The following is a 21,343-nucleotide window of genomic DNA, read 5'->3' on the forward strand; positions in this document are numbered from 1 at the left end:
TGGCCCGCTCGCCGTCGACCTTGTCCAGCAGGGGTGGCACCTCTGCAAGCCCCGTGGGCCAGTCCCCCCAGGCCGCGCTGGCGCCCCTCACCTGGCGCCCCTGCACCTGGCGGGCCGCCTGCACAGCTGGCTTCCATAGCGACTTTTCTTGGGGTTTTTGCCCTTCGCGGGGACTAGCCTGCCTGGCCGCCCACCCCTCCCCCGCGCCTGGGGATCCGGGGCGCCCCGGCAGCATCCTGCTGGAACCTCCCCATCCGACCCACACACCCTCGTGGGCCCGCGTGCTCCCGAGCGGAGGCCCACGCGCTGTCCCCGGCCCAGCGGAGCGGTTGGCCCCCGCCCAGCTGTCTTCGCTGAGGAGGAGCCTCCCCCCCACCCCCGCATTCCAAGTAGGAGTCAGCTGCTCACCTTCCGCGACCCCCAAGCTGTGGGGAACGTGGGGCAGGCGTCCCAGCGGGGCCCCTGAAAGCTCGCCCAGTCTAACCTTGAGGCGACCGCAGGCACCCCCTTTCCCAGGGAAGAGTAGGGCTCCGGAAAGCTCCCTCCAAAGAAATCCTAGTCAAACATCCTCTTTAGAAACATCCAGCTCAATTTTTATTTGCACTTTTAGCGTGGTGAAGAGTTGAAGCGCCCCCCTTCCGGGGCCTCTCCCAGGGGGACAGGGCGGGCGGGCTGCGCCCTCCTTGGGAATGTGGGGTCTGGGGTCTCCCGGGTGCAGCGCTCCCACTTCCCGCCACGCCCTGCGGTTCTGTCCTCCTGGCCCACCCCCCTCCGTCTTCAAGGGCAGCCTCGATGGCTCCCCAGCCAGAGCAGCAGCGGCCCTGCAGGCAAAAAAAACGTCTTGGATTGTGACTTTCTGAGAAGACGACTCAGGCTGATGCTTTGCCTTTCGAGAGCATTCTGTTGCCCGCGAGCTTGTTGGCAGCCCCATCTTTAGGGGTTCTGGGTTGTCGGCCACAGCAGCCGACTTTTGTTAGCTTAGGCCACAGAGATTTTATTGGAAAGAGTCTGGGAAGCTACAGACTGCAGGGAAACCTGGACAGCTGGGAACGGGGCCGGGGCCGGGTCCACGCGGCCGTCGTGACAGGTCTTCCAGGCGCCTGTAGGCCTGGGGGTCCCTGCTCAGGGTGCAAGGGTCCGGGACACGGTCGCTGAGTGAGCCTGGGCCCAGAGCCGCCTCCCCAATGAGGCGGGGACTCTGCGATGAACGGCTCGCCCAGGACAGCATGCAAGCAAGGGCCACCCCCCGCCCCCCGCCGCCCCCAGATGAACAGCTGCCGGGCTCACACAGGAGGAGCGAAGCTTCTGGAAGTCGGCTACAAAGGTTTTGTTTAATAGCAACCGCCACTAATGTCTTTCCAATGTGATTGAATTCCCCAAAGCTCAGTTCATCCCCGATGCTCCTGGGTCACCAATCAGATTTCAGCGCGTCCCCGTTTTGTGGTGTCCACTCTGGCTGTGCCTCTCTCCTGGTTCTAGTTTATAGATTTTTTTTTAAAGATTTTATTTATTTATGAGAGACACAGAGAGGCAGAGACAGAGGCAGAAGGAGAAGCAGGCTCTATGCGGGGAGCCTGATGCGGGACTCGATCCCCGGTCTCCAGGACCAGGCCCTGGGCTGAAGGCGGTGCTAAACCGCTGAGCCACCCAGGGACCCCCTACAGATATTTTTAATTAAGTTTTTGACATTAATGCCAGTATAGGTAACAGGCAGTGTGACGTTGGTGTCAGGTGTGCAATACGATGATTCAACATTACCTGGTTCTCCCGCTGCCAGCTTGCTCTCGCTCCAGGTGAGAGTCTGTTTCTTGGTTTTCCTTTTTTTTTTTTCGTTTGCTCCTTTGTTTTTTTTTTTTTTTAAAGATTTATTTATTTATTTATGATAGACATAAATAAATAAATAGAGAGAGGCAGAGACACAGGAGGAGGGAGAAGCAGGCTCCATGCCTGGAGAGCCCGACGCGGGACTCGATCCCGGGACTCCAGGATCGCGCCCTGGGCCAAAGGCAGGCGCCAAACTGCTGAGCCACCCAGGGATCCCCTGCTCCTTTGTTTTGTTTCTTAAATTCCACACGAGTGAAATCATACGGTGTTTCTCTTTCTCCGGCTGATTTCACTTCGCATTATCTCTTAGCGCCATGTGCGTCGTCACAAATGGCGAGATTGCGTTCTTTCTGCTGGCTAATACTCCGCCTGTGTCTACATCACATCTGTGTCCATTTACCAGTTGGTGGACATTGGGCTCTTTCCAGAATCGGGCCCTTGTAGATGGTGCTGCTATAGACATGGGGGGGTGCCCCTTGGATCTAGTATTTCTGTATTCTCGGGTCGATCCCTCGTAGTGCCAGTGCCCGGTCGTCGGGAGGCTCTATTTTCAGCTTTCTGAGGAACCATCCACCCTGTTTCCCGGGGGGCCGCACCAGCTGCCATTCCCACCAGCGGCGAGGGGGCTCCCCTTTCTCGCCTCTTCGCCAACACGTGTCTCCTGTGCTGTTGGTTTTCGCCCATCCGACAGGTGCGAGGCCGCAGCTCACTGGGGTTGATCTGCACTTTCCCGATGCTCAGGGACCTTGAGCATCCTTTTGTGTGTCTTTAAGTTCCTCCCTCCTCATTGGTCGGCTCCATGGGGGCTGTGGCTACATGTTTTCCTGGAATAAGGCGGGGCAGAAACCGGTAGCTGGTGGGTGACCTTAGAGGACTGTCTTGGGGCCTCCCCGAGGGCCTGCCGCCGGGGGCCAGCGCTCACCGAGCCGGGGTCCTTGGGTGCCAGAGGCTGCACCCCGGGTTTTGGGGTGTGGGTGCCCTGTGGGGCGCAGGCTGCTCTCCTCGGCGTGGGGAGAGGGAGGGAGAGCAAGGGGAGTCCGCTCGGGGTTCTCCAGGGGGCCTCGGCGGAGCCCGGACACCGGGCGGCGGGCGGACAGCAGCCGGTGACCATCCCCGAGCAGCCTCGCCTCGGGGCGGGAGAGTCGGGCCCGCTGCCCGCAGAGGAGCCCCGGCTGCGGCCTCCCGCCTCCCTGCCGGCCGGGTGGGCGCTCCCCGCGCAGGCTGGCTCCATGGGGCCACCGCTCCTGCGCGGCAGGTGACCCGCACGCTCGCGAGGAGGTCGGAGGACGCTCCCGGGGGCTCAGAACGCAGGAAGCGACTGTCCCCTTGGGCCGAGCGCTGTCCCCACCATCCCTCCCTGTCCCCGCCGTCCCCCTTGTCCTCGCTGTCCCCACTGTTCCCGCAGACCCCAAAGGTCTGGGCCCTGGGCCGGTGGGGAGGGCCCGCTCCTGCACACACGCCCGCCCCTCTGCGTGGACGCCCGCGGGAGGCCCACGGGAGGGGGGGCGCGGGGGCCTTCCTCAGGCCAGTGTCAGCGCCACGGTGCTGCCCGAGGCGCAGAAAGTCCCCCACCGGCCCTGTTTGTATCCCCGCCCGGCTTAAGAGGCCCCAATGCAGGAGTCTACACTGCCGCAGGAGTCTACACTGGCCGGAGCGGCCCTTCCCTGCGTCTGCACGGTGGCTCCCTCCCGGGCAGCAGGGCCCGGACAGCAGGGCCCGGACAGGCCATCCTCCTAGTCACCCCCCTTAGGGCCCTAGTACCCCGAAGCCACCTCCCCCAGGAAGGCCTCCGGGGCTCACCCGGGAGCCCATCCCCTCCTCCCTCGTCACCTGTGCCCAGTACACACCTCGCCCGGCGGGGGCTGAGTCCCCCCAGACCTGCATGTGTCACCCCCCAGGGCCCTGGGGCGCAGTCGCCCTTGGGTCACCCTGAGCCCCCGGCCGCCCACTCCCCCCTTCTCGGTCTCACGGTGGCTCTTCTGTTACGGAGGGGCCGTCGCCCGCCGGGTGCTTCTAGGACAGAGGCCTTGGGGGGCACCGCGAGGCGTGGCCTTCCTGCGGGGGCGCCTGTCCTGCCCCAAGCTCTGCAGGGCGGGCTCCCCGGGGTCCCGGGCCCTCCTCCCCGCCGCCCTGGGGCTCGGGGGCCAGTGGGGGGCTCCCGCTGCGGCCCTGCGCCCCTGGGGGTGCGCCCTCTGCGGCATGAAGCACTGGATGCTGGGACTCGCTTCGCGCCCCCGCAGGTCTCCGGCGGGACACGGCCGCCAGGAAGGCCCCCGGGGAGCCGACTCCCCACCGCAGGCGCCGCGGTGCACGCACCTGGCCCCCTGGCGAGCTCGGAGAACCAGGGGCGCTGTCGCTCCCCGCCCCCCCGCAAGGAGGCTGCAGGGCGGGGGCGGGAGGGGCAGGGGAAGACGGCGTCTCTGTCCCTGCTGCGGACAGACGGACAGACGGACAGACGCCGCCGGCCCCCCGTGGCGCGCGGAGCAGGTGGGGGCGGCTCAGCCCCTCCCCCGTCCGGTCCCCCGTGGGTCCTCCGCTCCCGTCGCCCCGGCCCCCCCCTCCCCCCGCGCACCTCGGCAGGGACCGCGGCCTCTCTGCCCCCCAGGCCGGTCCACGCAAACTTCCATCTTCACAGCGCGAGGATGTTCACGCGTTTCCCGGGCTCTGAGTCGCAGAGGAAGGTCTGAGCTCATCTCGCCGAGAAGCCAGCCCCCCCCCCGCCCTTTACCAGCTTGGAGGCCCCCCCGCGAGCTGGGGTCCGCCTCGAAACACAGTGTTCCTCGGTTCCCACGAACTGCACCTAGAATCTCGCGGGGAATGGTAGCCCCCCCCGCCCGGACCCGCTGTGCCCCTGAGGTCGGCGCGGGGGGGGCGGTAGCAGCAGCCATAAAGGCCCCCAGGGAGTCCAGTGCGCCAAGTGCGGTCACCCCAGCAGACCTCGGGGGCCGCGGCAGCGGGGACGGGGCGGGGGTGCTGGGGGGCGCAGGCGGGGCCCAGGAGAGGGAAGCAGGCGCCAGCTCCTCCTCCCTGGTCGGGCTGAGGGCACACGTGACAGGCCCAGGCCGGTCCCCCCAGCCGACAGTGAGGTAGCAGGAGCCCAGGGGCTGCCACGGGGGGGAGGGGGGGGGCTGGGGATGCTCAAGATGTGACCCTCCTGGGCTTTCAAAAATCGAGTGACAACAGGAGGTGAGGCCCTGTGCCCTCCCGCCTCCCCCGGTGGCTGGTGGCTCCCTCGCACACTCCTTCAGGCGAGGGCCCCCGCAGCTTCCGACTCAGTAGGTCTGGGTGGGGGCCGGAGGGGTTGCGTTTCTAGCAAGTTCCCAAGTGCTGCAGAAGGGACGCCATCCTCACAGGCCCACGGTCTCCGGCCACCGGTGGGAGTTGGAGGGAAGCAGAAGAGGAAGAGGAAGAGGAAAGCTAGCAGGGCCTCCTCGGGTGTCCCTCACCGGCCCGTCTCGGCACCGGGCAGCACGTCTGTGAGTGCCTGCACGGGTGACCCAGCTGGCGTGTGCTGCCAGCACGGGCGACAAATGCCGTCTGTCCCGTGTGCTCCAGGAAAGATGAAGTCTGTGGCTTTCTAAATGCTCAGCACTTCAACCAAAAATACCGATTTATCCTAAAAATGCCCCAAAGCACCATGTTCCAAGCACCCCTGCGGACACAGTGGTGGCTTCGGTGTGGACAGGCTTCCTGCCCTTCTGGAGCACACGTGGTCCTGCAGGGGTGACAGGTAGACAGACACGAGCCATTGCGGAGGGGAGTGTGGGAAGGAGAAGAACCAGGTGCTGTTCCAGTCCCCCCACCCTCCATCTATCTCCCTAAGAGCAGATGTTTCCATCCGTGGGTGTCGGTGCCTTGCTGCATGTACCAGGTGGTAAATCTGGGGGAGGTGGAGTCAGCCCCAATGTGCTGCTAGCTGGGCAGGGCTTCCAGTGCTCACCTGAGTGGTGACCCTTAGGGCCATCTGACAAGAGGTTACATGGTCCAGCACCTTTCCTGCTCATCCTGAGTCAGGATGAATTTCCAGGTCCTCTCCTGCTGAGGGCTGGATGGGCCAGGCTAGCGGGGTGGGGGTTGCTGTAAGTCTGTCTTCCTTGAGGCTGCCAGGCTGCAGGGGCCACGTGTGGCTCTGACGTGAACCAGTCCCTCAGCAGAGGCGAATTCCAGCCCCGCCGGGAACCCAGCGACCGTGTGGGGAGATGCATTATCCTGTGTCCTAGGACCAGCAGCCAAGTGAGTGGGTGAGCTCTGCGGCCGCGACGGAGACGCTGGCCAACGGATCTTGCATCCCAAAGCTCTCCTGAGAGCAGCTCGTGTCTAAATAAACTTCGGTTTTCAGGCTATCCAGAAGTCTTACCCTCTTCCGGAAATTCTCTGTTTTTCTGTGGGAACAGAAGGGTGACCGCACAGGCCTGGGGAAGAGCCATGTCCACAGGTCTCCGAGGACGTGGATCTCGTCTGGTTGATCCATATGGTTTCCCGCAGATCAGTGGTACGGGCCTGAGCCTGGTCCCACACTCAGAGTCTGTGGCAGAGTTCTGAATCTGGGGCCACGACCCCTGGCCCCACTCACTGTGCAGAAACGCCACCCAAGGGTGCAAGTCCCGCCGGGTGCTCAGGCCGTGTGCATAAGCTGGAGGCTTTGGAAGTCAAGTAGGGCCCCCTAAGAAATGAGAATCAGGGGTGACTCTGGGAGTTCTCCCTTTGCTCACCAGCGTAGGGCTCTGCTGTCAGCGACGGGGGATACGGTCTAGGTGTTTCTGCGTGAGCCCCAAAAGGTCTCCCATCTAAACAAGCACAGTTTTCAGGAGAGACAGTGCTGCCAACAGTTATTCTTTCAAGACGACCCTTTATATGGCGTGTTGCATCTCTTTGAAAGCCCCATCCTTTCCTTCCGGATGAAAGTATTTCCGTTTTGGGTCAGCGATCTCTTACAGAAGTAGCTTCTAGATCTTGCGGTCAGCAGCCACACTAGATGTCAATTCTACAGTGGAAACTCTGAGATAGAACTTGCGATTGAACAGGTAGGCGGTGCAGGTGCCCTGGGGACAGGGCTGGATGTCACACTTGGGCTCTTGGACGTGAGCAGGGTGGGGGTCAGCTGCGCCCGGGGCCTTCAATGAGGGGAGCACCCAGCTTGTCTTCAGCCCACTGGGTAGGTCATCCAAGATGCGGGCCCAAGGACGGAGGTCAGGAGAGGCAGGGAGGCAGTCCCCGGGGGCTCGACACGCAACCAGCACGGGGCTTCAGAGGTGAAGGAGGTCACAGAAAACCCCCAGGGACCGCTGGATCTTGCCTCCTAGCTACTGGCCGTCCTTCCTGAACGTGCCTCAGCCCCCTGGCTGCCTGGGATAACGTGGCTTGGCTTCTTCCTCTCTACTGGGTCTCCTGTTGCTTCCATTGTGGCCTTGGAGGATGCGTGGCAACGTGGCGCAGTAGAAGGAATGTGGTTTAAAAAATCAAGAGAGACTTAATTTCAAATCCCAGCTCTGGTGTGTGCTCATTTTGAGATCTTGGACCAGTTCCTTCTTCTTTGGGGCCAATTTCTTTATCTGGAACACGTGGGTAATGGTACGTGTCATAAGGCTGCTGTGATGCCCAACGAGCCAATGCTCATAAACGCTTAGCACTAAGTCTTCAACATGTGTCAGCTGTTACGCAGTGAACCGAGGGATGGATTCTCCGCTGGCATCTGCGTACACGTCACACAAATGGGTGTGATGGGTTTCCCTCTAGGGCCAGCAGAGCATGGAAGTGGCCTGCCTTTCCTATGAGAGCAAGTCAGATAAACGGCAGAGCGTGTGAGAAGAGCCTTCTGTTTACGGCACCATGTACGGCTCAGCCCGTGTCACAGTGGTTCTCCTCTGAGATCCGAGGCTTGGTTGTGTCCCACCTACAGAGGGACGTCCCAGGGGACAACCCCAAAGGCTCCGGTGGTGGAGGGGGAGGATAGATTTCCCTGTGGCCTTACACTCTCTGGTTTTGAACTATCGTGCTTCCCCGACTGCCCGCCCTTCTCAGCAGTCACGCGGCCACAATCCTCCGTGCCTTCCCTCCCCAAACAACACGGACACACGGCCGTGCGTGTAGCAGGCAGTGCTGAAGGTTTGGGATGATACAGAGGATTGACGTTAACAGCCCCGGCACCCAGAGACCACGCCACGTGGCTCAATCACACTTTGTCCCGGATGCTGCCCAGCCTGTCCTCCAGGGTCCGCCCACCTTCTCGGCAGAGGACGTCCCTTCCCGAGGACGTCTGCTACAGTCTCCAGGAACATGTAGTTTTGCCTCGGGGAGAACCGCGGTTACCGTGTCTCGGTGTCTGGCTCCACAGGCCACCTGCGAGCTGTCTCAGGGCGAGGCCCCCACGGGATCAAGGTCTCCGGAGGTGGGACAGCGCAGTGGCCAAGTGTCCACGTGCTGGAGCTAAACTCCTGGGCCCAAACGCTTGGGCCTGGCCACGTGGGTGTGGGAGGGCTGGGAGCAGGCAGGACCAGGAGCCTGCGGCGGTGCCTGAGGCACACACTGGGCGCTCAGTGAGTGTCCCGCGGGGACTCTGCTGTGGGGTAGAGGGACATGCTGCGTGTGCGGTGACACCGGCCATCCCAAGAAGGGGAGAGTCCCGTGATGTGACCGAGTAACGCTGTTTCCTGATGCAGAAGGACCAAGGAGGAGTTCTTAGATTTTTCTCCTTGGTAAGGCTGTAGTTGAAATGTTTGGACACAATAAAGGAAACTTTTACTTAACCAGGCTGGTGGGGGAAGAGTGGAAGAGGGTTCTGTTGTTTTCATCTAAACAGCAACAGGCCACAAGCCATTTTAGGTTTCCCTCCTCATTACTGGTCTCTTAACATTCAAGATTCATTTTGGGTCTTTTCTTCTCTCTCTATACAGAACAAAATAAAGCAAGTTTAAAAATTCTTTATTTGCATCTTAGACAAAGAACAAATATTGCATGGTAAAGACCTGCTTAAAAGCATGTTAAGTCCACTGTCATGGTTTCTTTATGCCTCGTAAACCAACACAACTACTACGGGAGACCGTGGTACCTCGTTCCTCCCCATCTTGAACCTGTTCTTAATTTAGTTGGATGCAACCTTAGAAGGAAAACCCTGGGGAAAAGCTTGGTGAACACTCCTCTGGCTCTAATGGCTCCATGCATGAAGCATGATGGGTCTTAGCCCAACAAAACTTGCCAACATGATGAGAAACAAGAAACTGCGGTCTTCAGGCCAGCAGTCCCTGGCGGTTTTCATCTAAGGTTCTCTTTCCCCCTCTCGTCCAGATGGCTGACCTGGAAAGCAGGGCTGAGTGTGAGCTCAACGGTCCAACAGACACTGACTGTGAGTCGACCTGCGGGTCTCTCTCTGGGGGACACTCCGGGGGCCATCTCCAGCCTCCTGGCTGACCTGATGTTCGCCAACTATCCTGGGTGCAAGCAGCATGACAGTGTGCTGTCGGCTGACCTTGGCAAACGATAAAATACAACTTATTTACTCCTTGGTTCCCCAAACTAATGGAATTAAGTCTTAATGTCCCGTACCGCTAATGCTTAACGTTAGCAAACCATTATATGTCAAGACTGGTGTCCATTCTCTGACAGTGGCTAGCCATGACATCATTTGCACACAGGACCAAATCTCCTGATCCAGATGACTCTGTTCATCTTTTCATAACCTGACAGATAACATAGCTATTAGAACAATCTGCTCAAAGTTCCAGGCTTATCTAAAATAAACTTTGTTTTAAGCTTAGTCACTAAAAATAGAAGTTAACAGGATACACTCTCATTTCTATTTTCAGGTAGGAGAAAACTATATTTCCTTTATGTGCATAGTTCCATCTGGACTCCACCAACATTTTTTTGGGTAGTCCAGTATTCTGTTGTCCCAGAAAATTAAAAATCGACCACGACCGTGGTGGTGGTGGCAGATGGGAGGCAAAGGAGTTGCTCCTCCCAAATGTTACTTGGGGTTGGAACGAAAATTTCTCCCATTTCCTTTCTTTAGGCTTTATTCTTGCTTTAAAGGTATGTAATATAATTAGTGCTCATATTAGCAGCAAAGATCCTCTTTTCTGTAAATCAGAAGGACTCAGCATGGGCAAAGACAACATTCTGGTAAAGAAGGTGGTGTCCAGAGGTGGTAATGAGCATCTATTGATTCTAGCATTAAGCAATCTTGAGAGGTTAACTCATATGAAACAGCCAATAGTGCGAAAGGCTTCATTCGAACTTCAGTTCCTGTGAACCTGCTGCCGGAGGCTGTGGGCCCAGTGGAGGCAGTGGCAGGGGCCTCCCTGGGTGGAAAACATCCACGAGGTCAGATCGAAGGGGACGTGGGGTCTTACTCTGGCTCGTCAGTAAGAAGGGGTTACTTCTAATAGGTAGCTGAACGTAGAAGTGGCTTTGAAACTTTTCAGTGTTAGAAAGTCAAAGACGGGTTTTTCCCTGTGCTAGTTTTCTGCCAAGTTTCACAACCTGAGCTGAGTAAAATGGCAAGAGCCAGAAAGTAGTGCAAAAGTCGCAAGGAGCTGGAGAGTTGTCTGGTTTCCATCATCCAACTGCCGCAGCAACGGCCGTCTTATCAGGGTCACTGCTGTGCCAACTGGGGCTCATGCCCGGAGGGAAGAGTCAAGCCACGAAGGTTTAGTTGGGACAGTGTCTCTTTAAAAATGATACAAAAACCAGTTTGAATCCCAAGTTGCTTGTCTGTTTCTAAGTAATGTTTGTTCAGAACACTCAAGAATGAGTCATGTAACGTTGCTGCTTTCAAATACCTCCGTGTCTACTTCTTGCTAACAAGAAAAGGCAGAGACATGCCAACTTGGTGCTGGAGCCTGTGGTCATTTAGAAAAAAGTTAAAAGATGCTCTGAGATTTTATAATTACAGTTTTTGTTTTTGTTTTTTTACTTGTGAAAAGATAAACCCCACCCAATAATTTAATGTAAAGCATCTAAACTACAAGCGTGGCAAGCTTTTGATTCAAGATAATCCTTTTAACAAATCCTAACCTTGGAAAGAGGCCGTTTACGCTACCACGCCAACGGAGCTGTGTGTCTGTCTTGCTGGGGGAGTGGGCCCCGTGGGGGGAGCCCCGACATCTGCCTCAGGAGTTACCTGAAGCAACAGCCACTGCCGTGCAGCCTTGACACACAGGCCTTGCAAGTGGGTGGGAGAACCATCCCGGGCCCACCATCGCTTCCCAGGAGAGGCACGCTGGCCGAACCAATGGAAGAGTCATCTACCCATGGGTGGCCTTGCCTCCTCTGCTTTATCTAATTATCCTACAAGCTTACAAAAATCCCACTTAATGAAAACTTAATAAATTAACATTTATATGCGTATCCTCTGCAATTCCTGGCTGCAATACCCAAAAGGCGATTTCACCCCAAAACAGCAGCTTAATTTATCCGTCAGGCACAGCCACGTTCTCTTTCCCAATGAGCCCCACTGGTGTGAGCACAGACGGTAAGTCAAAACCACCGTGGGGCGCAGGAATTCATAAGAGCTTTGATGCCAATTAGAAGAGCAGACTTCTTTGCAGTTGTCAGGTGTCATCCCGTCCCTTCCAGAGGCTTCACCCTGGGGAGCAGCCTGCTCAGCAGGAGGAGAGCCGGAGCTGCTCCCAGGCTTCTGCTGGCAGTCACGACTCCTTGTGCCCATTACCCGCGTTGCCACTTGCAGGAGGGGCCTCAAGCTGGGCCAGTGCAACAGAAGTGCCCCGTCTGGTGGGACAGGTCAGGGGAAGCAGGCGCGGAGGGCAAAGCACAAGCAGGGGGCGAGAAGCTGGTGTGGCGGTCTGTGGGGTGTGAGTCAGTGCAGGGAGGAAGCACTGTCTGTAAGGCTGGGCTCACGTCCACTGTGACAGTGATGACAGCTCCGGTGGACCAGCACCTTGGGAATGACCATGTCCCCTTGCCTGTAGCTGCTTGCTTGGCTGGTTTGCAAGACAGATGGAAGGACATGGGATGGAAGAAGACGCTCCCAAGAGAAGTTTTCCTGCCACCTGTGAGTCTTGTCTGTCCACACAGCCCTCTGGTCCTGGAACCCATTGGAGGTGGTGCAGTCCCGGTGCAGACTTCTCGTATGGACGTCACCCCACATGGGGACAGTCGCCACAGAGGCAGTGTGGCCCGGGCTCTCCGAGGCTATTAACATAACCAAAATCCAGATCCCCAGGGACCGTGGCCACAAAGCACCCCAGCCCTCAAAGGACTGATCTCACAGACTGATCTCCTCGGGGAGCCTCCCACTGGCTTGGGCAGAGAGGCATCGCTATCCTGAGCTGGAATTGTTAGTGACACCTCAGAATTATTCAGGAGCCAGGCTACTTGCAGGCAGACGGTGACCGGCCACAGGGCACTTGCACAGGAGTCTTTCCTCTTCGGGTTTGGAGGGAAGGGAAGGCCAGAGCGCGGGCTGAAAGGGAAGAAGGCCACCCCAGGCGGGTGATCAGGGGAAGAGGCCGTGTCTGCAGAACAAGTTCTAGTGAGAAAGTGCAAAGCCTCCCAGGAGAGTAAGGAGGACTCGAGTTAGAAACTGAAGGCAGAACCAGACAGGAGGGGAGAGGAGTCAAAGCACAGGAAGGTGTAAGGGAACGCAGTAGGGCTAGTTTTTTGTTCTTTCTTTTGTACCCATCATGGGAGGACAGAAAAATTCATTCCTTCACTGTCTTTTCACTGGAGAAGCTGAAGCTGCTGGTGTGGGTGGGATGCAGTCCCCGACCAAGGAGTCCAAGCCTGCCCATCTGCGGAGCCTCAGGGAGTCCATCCTTTGTCAATTCTCATGAGAAAAACATTTATTTGCTTAACACCACCCCACGTGTTCCTGAGCCAGATCTGGTAGCGTCACATCCATAGAAGGTGTGTTGTGGGTGGGAAGTCACAGTTAAAGTGAAGGATTTATCCCAGGGTCCTTGCAGACCTGCCCAGGCGAGGGAAGCACACAAGCGCAGATGTGGACACTCCGTGGCCTCAGAAAAAATGCTTGCTGCGCCTTTAATCTTAAACTCCAGTCACATCAAAACTTACAGCGTGTTCAACCCTTGGTAACAGAGCTGGCTCCTCTCGCCTGAGGCCCACCACTGACCCTGCTCTTCCGTTACATCCTCTCCAACCTGCTGCCCTCGCCCTGGCGCCCCACAGAGTCACTCACACATGGCGGCGGCGGGAGCTGCCATTCCCAAAGATCAACTTCACCCAGGGGATTTTTCCCTTTTACCTGAAGCTCTCAACTGTCCTGACTCTTTCTGGGGGTGGTTTTCTGGCTGTTCTGGTTTTGAAATCTGTTCCCAATAAGCACAATATCCACAATGGATTTGCATTAAATTAATAAAAACTAATTACTGGCAACATCGGTGTGCTGTACAGCTGTAAATAAAAATCTCTATCAAGAAGTGAAATGGCAGAGAAGGGAAGAGGATCTTATTTTAAAGATGACTATGTAAACACAAAAGAAATACAGAAGGAAAAGCAATTCAGAAGGGTACAGAAAAAAATCTACACTGGGCAGCAAGGGGGGCTTTGCCGTTGGAAGAGTGCTGTTTCCCTGGTGCCTGAATTTCAGTGCTTTCCAAGTAGAAGGGCAGACGGTGAAAAACAGCTTTCTCCGCTGTCCCTGAAACCCTCCTGCGCAGCAGCAATCTCTGCCTGCCACCCAGAAGGCAGAGAGGGACAGGTCTCCCCGCTGCTGTCCAGCCTGGCCGAGTCCCACCGTATTTTCCAGCGCAGCCTCCCAGCACTACTGTAATGACTCCGGGATGGTGCTGACAGCGTGGGCTGCCTCAGTGGCTGCTGGAGGGGAGCCGAAGAAGGTGTTGGTTTGATTTCTCTGCTGGTCTCGGAGATGAGGGGGGACGGACGAGCTCTTGATGTGGAGGATCCTAGTGTCCATCACCTGACAGTCAATCTGCATCATGACTTCGTAATCCTGCCCGTTGATCACGTTTTCTGTGGGAAGGAGTGAATACACATGAGGAATAAATACTCAACAGAATGGGCCATTCTGCCCTAAGCTTCAATTCCAGAAACACCTAAATAAGTTCACACTGTCAAGAGGCTTTCAAGGGAACAAAAGGACTCCATCAGTCACCATGCAGAGCTATGGCTGGGTGAGGTGCTGGGACGGCCTGTCTGCCTCAATTCCAGGTCCCAAACGACCTTTATCGGCTCAGTAAGGAGGTTCTGGAGCTGGGACGGAGCTAACACCAGAGTATCTGACAACCGACACCATGTGAAGGATTCAGTGGCAGGTGGAGGGAAGAATAATTAAGCGTCCCCTCCCCTCCAACAATGGGAAGGAATAAGCGTCAAAAGAATCAACCTACTGTGTGCATGGTAAGGAGGCCCTGGCTGAGACCACTTGCCTCCCACTCAGCAGTCACGGTTCTGATTTCAGTAAGACATTCCCAGCTATGAATTTCAGGGTTGCCCTGAGCAGCATAAAGTACAGGGAAGACAGACAACAAGGTGGAGACAGGACAACGATGCTCATGCCCAGAGTCCACTTCCCTTCCTCAGTAAGGCCGTGTGTGATTCCAGAGTTCTTGAATCCAGGTACAAGAGACAAGGATGTTTCCAACTTGGGATTAGAGGGGGTGCTACAGGACTTGCAGGTAAACAAGGCTACTTGCAGAGGGAACAGGGAAACCACACTGAGCCACGCTCACTTAACACATACGGGGGATCTCATCACCAGTTTAACATACACATGCTCTTACTTCGTAAGGGGATGAACGCTCTTTATTTTAGGGAGAGGGCCAAATTTGTAATGCTGGGTAGTCATTTTCCAACTTGTAGTTAATGAAACTTGGGCATAATGCTGATGTGAGAATTCTGAGCAGATGGCCTTTCCCAGCCCCGCTCGACATTCACAGCAGTGGAGTTAGAAGGTGTGTGAATGTGGGCTAATGCTGGCATCTCCGTTTGCATGTCCCCTGTGAATCTGGAGCTGGAAGTGGGGACCAGAGCGAAGGCCTAGTCTTGCTGCCTGTTTATGAAGATGATATACGGCCAAGTAGTGACTTTCAAAATTAAACACTTGGCTTCTCTAGGACCAAGAATTGAATTTAAAAGTAGATTTCTATTTTTTTGTTTTCACTTCAGCACTGTGTACGCCAAGTATTATAAATCTAGAGAAAGAAAATCCAAAGTTTGACATTTGATCTTCAGATTCCATTGTTATGTTTGGGAAAATTGAGCCATGGAGTGTGTCATAGTTTAGGACTTCGGGAAATCCTCTAATCCTGGGGGTCTTAAGTTAGGGTCTAAATGCATAGACTTTAGGGAGTCTCTAAGTTCCCTGAAATCGCATGCAAAATTTTATTTGTGTGCTCATTTTTTTCTGGAGAGGAGCCCCAATCTCCCAGAGGAGATTCTCAAAGGGGTCTCGCCAAAAGCTGAAAACTATTGGATCTAATAACCTATCAATTTTAAGTTCCTTGAGCAGATGTTATAGTCTATGTTAAAGCCAATGGAAGACATCATTCCTCCACTTTGCTGATTAGCTATCTGCTCTAATTTTTTAAATAGTCTCCGTTGATGATTAATTTTCATTATGTCTTATAAATCTCTCCTATCACAGCTGAAGCTTATTTCCTTCTTCCCCAGTCTTACTAGAGATGAAGAACAGCTGGCTGCTCCTCTGCATTAACTAACCCTACCAATTCTTTAAGATCACTGCTGTGGACACTTCAATTTTGCTCCCTTTCCAACCGACTTCCCCCTGTGGCAAGAGGCAAGACAGCCCATTCTCTCAGAGTCTGGGTTTGGTCTTGTTTTATGTTTTGGGTTCCAAGTATAAGTGAAATCATGTGGTATGTGTCTTTCTAGGTCTTTTTTGAGTTAGCATAACATCCATTAGGTCCATCCACGTTGTTGCAAAAGGCAAGATTTCATTCTTTTTTATGGCTGACTCCATGCAGGAAGCCCAATGTGGGACTCGATCCTGGGACTCCAGGATTAGGCCCTGGGCCAAAGGCAGGCGCCAAACCACTGAGCCACTCAGGGATCCCAGTTTTTGTTTTTAAAGTCTATTTTGTCTTATGAGTATAGCTATGCCAGCTTTTTGTTTCCATTCACTTTCAGCGTGTCTTCACTTTTTAAAAGATTTAATTTATTTATAAGAGGTTGGTGGGAGGAGTAGAGAGAGGGGGGCCCAGCTCAGGGCTTGATCCTATAACCCTGAGATGATGCTCTGAGCTGAAATCAAGAGTCAGATGCTTAACCGGTGAGCCACTCTGGTGCCCCTGTGTCTTCACTTCTGAAGTGAGTTTCTCATAGGTAGTATATTGATGTCTTTTTAAAAATGTATTCAGCCACTCTGTCCTTTGATTGGAGAATTTGTAGTCTGTTTACATTTAAAGTGATTACTGATAGGTATGTACTTATTGCCATTCTGTTTTCTGGCTGTTTTTGTAGTTCCGGTTTCTTCTTTTTCTCACTTCCTGTGGTTTGCTATCTCTTCTTAGTGTTATGCTTAGATTCTTTTCACATTTTCTTTTTTACTATATTTTCTTATGTACATAATGGTTTACTTTAAGTTGACAGTGACTTAAATTTGAACACATTCCAAAATTCTACATTTTTAACCCCTCCACCCCACATTGTTTCTGATGTCACATTTTATGCCTTTTAATGTGTTCCTTAACTACTATAGTTTTAGTTGACCTTACTGCTTTTGTGTTTTTTTTTTTTTTTTTAAAGATTTTATTTATTCATGACAGGGGATGGGGCAGAGACACAGGCAGAGGGAGAAGCAGGTTCCATGCAGGAAGCCCGAGGTGAAACTTGATTCTGGGTCTCCAGGATCACACCCCAGGCCAAGGGGGTGCTAAACCACTGAGCCACCGGGGCTGCCCTGCTTTTGTGTTTTAATCTCCATATCAGCTTTGTAAGTGAATGAATCCACTACTTTTATGATAGATTTAGCTGTTCTGGTGAGATTTTTTACTTTCATAGGTTTTCTTGTTACTACTGCCATTTCTTTTCAGCTTAAACAAGTCCCTTTAACATATCTTGAAAGGCTGCTTTAGTGGTGATTAACTGCTTTATTTAGCCTTTGTCTCGAAAGCTCTTCAGTTCTCCTTCAATTCTGAATGATAACCTTGCTGGGTAGAGTATTTTTGGCTGGAAGTTTTTTCCTTTCAGCACTTGTGCCATGCCACTCTCTTCTGGTCTGCAGTTTCTGCTGAAAAATCTGATCACCTTCTGGGGTTCTCCTTGTACATGACAATTTATTTTTCCCTTGCTGCTTTTAACTTTGGATATTTTAATTATAATGTGTCTTGGTGTGGATCTCTCTGGGTTCATCTTGTTTGGGACTCTCTAAGGACTCTTGAATCTGGTTAGGGGAGTTTTTCTGCCCCCCTCTTTCTTCTCCTCCTGAGAACCCTATAATGTGATTGTAATTCTACTTGATGTACTTTTGGTCCCTTAAAGTTATCTTCATTTTTAAAAATTCTTTTTTCTTTTGGCTGCCCTGTCTGGGAAGTTCCATTGCTTTGTCTTCTAGCTCACTGATCCTTTTAATGTTTTGCCCAGCCTGCTGTTGAGCCCCTATAATGTATTTTTCAGTTATTTTGTTCAGGTCTGTAGATTTCTGTTTGGTACTTTCTTGTATTTTCTTTGTTGAAGTTCTGTGCTCATCCATTCTTCCTCTGGGTTTAGTAATCATCCTTATTTGACCATTATTTTAAATTGTTCACCAATAGATTACTTATCTCTGTATCATTAAGGTCTTTTCTTTTTGTTTCATCTTGTTCTTTCATCTGGAACGTATTTCTGTCTCCTCATTTTGCTTGATTCTCTGTGTTTTTATGAATTGGCAAAGCAGTTACCTCTCTCAGTCTTGAAGGACTGGCCTGTGTAGGTGATGAACCTTCTCATTCAATCCGCCCTAGCTCTTGGTTATCTCTTGAACCTTTGTGATGGTCTAAACCACCTGATTTATTCTTGATATGTTCCTACTGTTGAGACTGTGCCAAGACCTGTCAATGTTCTGGGGGGAGGAATCTCATTCAATCTCACCTAAGTTTTAGGCAATTGAAAGCAAAATCCTTCAGGCCAACAGCTCTTAAAATATGTAAGTAGATACAGTCCTGTGGGGTTACAACTGTAATCCCTGATGGTCTCCAGACCAGGAGATCTGAAGGTGTTGCCTGGGCAATAGTTCTACTAATTAGGGTTCCAGACCAATGTATCTGGGAGATCTTATAGAGCTGTAGTGAGGCTAAGGTGGTGTACAAGGAGGTATCTCCCTGGCTTACATTCCCTGAGAGCACCTCATTAGCCTCTGGATGTGTGGGAAACCTGAAACCTATCCCTCAGGCTGAAGCCCTAGGCTAACAGGTGTTTTCCCCAGAAAGACTGAGTTGTGCTTCAGTCTGTTGTCTGTGCAGTGTTCTAGGGGTGGTAGCCTGCCAAGAACCATATTCCCAATTGTTACCTTCCCACGGGGCTTAGGAATACCAAGCTCCTGGCAATCAAGGGGGATCCCCTGAGTAGACGTGTTCCTGCTGGCTTTAACTAGGTAGGGCATACTTGCTGGCTTCAGAAAGGCAGCAGGAAAACAAGCATGCTTGTGGGTTTCAGGCCTGTAACAGGAGAGCAGTTGTGCGAGTGCACCTGTTTGAGGCTGGGAATGAGAGAATGTTGTGACCACGGTTGGCACTCACCTGTCCTGGCCAGGGAGCAGAGGAGTACTGCAGCTGCCCACATTCTCTGGCTTCTGTAAGGCAGCAGGTGTGATTGGTAGGTGTCCAAGTTCACCTATCTTTATGTTGGCAGGGGAATTGGAAGGTGAAAAATTGGCATCACCAGTGCCTCTCCTCCAAGGAGAGTTTCAACTGTCCCCTGCCTTTCCAGCTAATGCTTTTAGATCAGCAAATGAATTTCCTTCTCATCTAGTCTAAGCATTTTTCAAACTGCCATTTCTCCCCGGGGTCTTGGGTGAGACTGTGACTCCTTTAAAAGAGGAATCTCCTTTTCGACAGCACTTTGGGTCTCCTGGACATCAGCCCTGCTCATTTTTTAAGCCAGATGTTCTGGGGGCTTATCTCTCCAGTGCAGACCCCAGGGGCTGGGGTGCCTGATGTGGGGCACCAGCATCTTGGCTCTCTAGGAGAAGCACCAGGCTGGTGAGATCTTCCCTATTGTGTGTTACTGTGCTGGGGATAGGGTTTTGGGTAAGACTGTGTCTCTCTCCCTCTTACCCCTCTGGGTATGGTCTTTCTACCCTTTGTTATGGAGAAGTAGTTCATTTAATTTTCAAAGGGAAATGCTCCTTAGGCAACTGTAGGCTAGGTGTGGCTGTGGAGGAGGAGGGGAGTTCAGCATCTTCCTACATTACCACCTTGTGGAAGTTATTTGCTTATCTTTAGAGAATTACATCTGAATGCCTGTAAATTAGCCAATGTTTCCTATTTTTTCCAACTACAGAGGCAGCTGTAGCCCTCTGGAAGACAGAAAACCTGCTAATGTATTTGGAACCACTTCATTCTGAACATGTGCCATGCTCAGGGTTTTTTCTTTTTTTAAGAATTTATTTACTTGAGAGAGAGCAAAAGAGAGAAAGCATGAGCGAGAGCAATCACAGGCAGGGGGGAGGGGTAGAGGGAGAAGCAGACTCCCCTGCTGAGCGGGGAGCCTGATGTGGGGCTTGAGCCCAGGACCCTAGGATCATGACCTGGGCTGAAAGCAGATGCTTAACTGACTGAATTAATTGAGTCACAGGCTCAGCTTTCTAGGTGTCACACCAATAATTTGCTTTTGGAACCAGAGTCACTCCCTGTTACAGAAAAAACAAAAGGTTGTGTGTGTGGGTGCAGGAATGCACACATGCACACAGGGACATATATAACCAGATAATGGAAAACACATGTATTAGAGACATGTAATACACATTATTAATTTTTACTGCTTTTCTGGATTAACTGAGAATCCAGATGACAATTTAAGATCAAGACTAGGTGCCCTCATATAGCCCAAGCACCTGCAAAAGTCATTATTAGCCCACGTGCCTGCTGTGGCTCAAGCGGGTAACTGGAGTTCTTTAATACCTTAATTACTGGGAAGAAATGGAAGACCTGGTGATAAAAGCTTAGATGCTTGGGGGAAAACTCAAACTGTGACCTGATTCCAAAACCTGGGAGTCCCTAGCCATAGCTGAAAGGGCACTGTTAGCTTTTTCTTTTCTTTTCTTTTTTTTTTTTTTTTAAGATGCTATTTATTTGTGAGAGAGAGAGAGAGAGAGAGAATTCAAGCTGAGGGAGAGGCAGACTCCCCACTGGAGTCCAATGGTGGGGGGAAGGGGGATGCTGGGTCCCAGGACCCTGGGACCATGACCTGAGCCAAAGGCAGATGCTTAACTGACTGAGCCATGCAGGCACCCTGGAATGGCATGGTTATTGAGACTCAGATGAGGTATCATCTAGGTGGCCATAAAATGAATTCTATTCTTCACTCCCTTCTGAAGGGAGCAACTTCCGGACAAGGAAGGAAGCAGCATTATCAGAAGACCACCAGAGAGGATGTGAATGTTTTCTGCTGAATTCAGGAAGCCCCTTCCTTGTGAAGTGACCTGCTGTGAGGAGACCCATGTTACTCAAACCTCTGAAGAACAGATCACGGGGCTACAGAGATGATCTGCCGTCCACTCTGTGGGACCTCACTGAAGTCCCTGGGTGCTTGAGTACTGACCCCCATGGACAGTGAGACCACTGCACCACTGCTGACGAGGCTCACATTGTTCTAACTAGAGGAGGACAGACTGGTCAACAGCCTATGGTAACTCATGGTCTCCTCCTGGGCTGTGAGGCATCTGTGCACACGGTATGCTTCCAGGAGCAGCACGGAGGCTCCGAAACTCCCCTCAAGAGGGCAGGAGGAGCTCCTGTGACCCTTTACTATAAGGTCTTGAGTGTGATTAATAAGTGACCACCCCTGGAAAGGGCAGCATTTTTAACCATTGCCCATAATTTGTGCCTGTGTGAAGAAAGAAGCCCAGAACAGGTTCTGTTGGAGGAATGAGAAACCTGAAGACTGGTGGCTCAGGGAGGAAGGGCCTCTGAGGAAAAACATGGGAGGCGGGCTGCACACTCCCACCGTGGGCCACATCTCCACTGTTAATGTGCAGCACCCTCATCAACAGAGCATCAAGGCGCAGGGGCTTTCTGACAGGAGAGAGTGTGGCAAATGTCCCACTGGGGGTTGTGAGAGGCGAGTTATGTGACAGGACTATTAAGCTGTTTTTGTGTACTTAATGAAGAAAGACCTTGACTGTTTGGAGAAAGCTGACCTGTAAGAAACAGCACGGACTGAGATGTTAAAGCTCACCCTCCTCTTCTATCAGCAAACATGTGGGTACTGACCAAGTGATACAAGGAATCTTCTGTTATGGGCCTTCTGGAGCAAGCAGAATGAGAGGAAACACTGGTCTGAGTTAGGAGAAAGGTGTAAAAAATGAACACTTCAAATTCAAAATTAACTGGGCATATAAAAAGGAAAAAACGAAGGGCTTCGC

At 52.9% G+C, this 21,343-nt stretch overlaps 1 protein-coding gene across 5 annotated transcripts in view; it reads right to left on the reverse strand.

The window, feature by feature from the left end:
- Positions 1-8,729: 8,729 nt before the first annotated feature.
- ATF6 (activating transcription factor 6) overlaps positions 8,730-21,343 on the reverse strand; it is a 197,458-nt gene continuing 184,844 nt past the window's right edge. For all 5 annotated transcript variants that reach the window (XM_025420857.3, XM_025420856.3, XM_025420858.2 and 2 more), the window contains one exon: positions 8,730-13,773. In XM_025420857.3, coding sequence (XP_025276642.1) covers positions 13,565-13,773 — 209 coding nt within the window. In that variant the 3' untranslated portion in view covers positions 8,730-13,564. The remainder of the gene's footprint in view (positions 13,774-21,343) is intronic.

Source organism: Canis lupus, chromosome 38, assembly GCF_003254725.2.
Source record: "Canis lupus dingo isolate Sandy chromosome 38, ASM325472v2, whole genome shotgun sequence".
Lineage (NCBI taxonomy): Eukaryota > Metazoa > Chordata > Mammalia > Carnivora > Canidae > Canis > Canis lupus.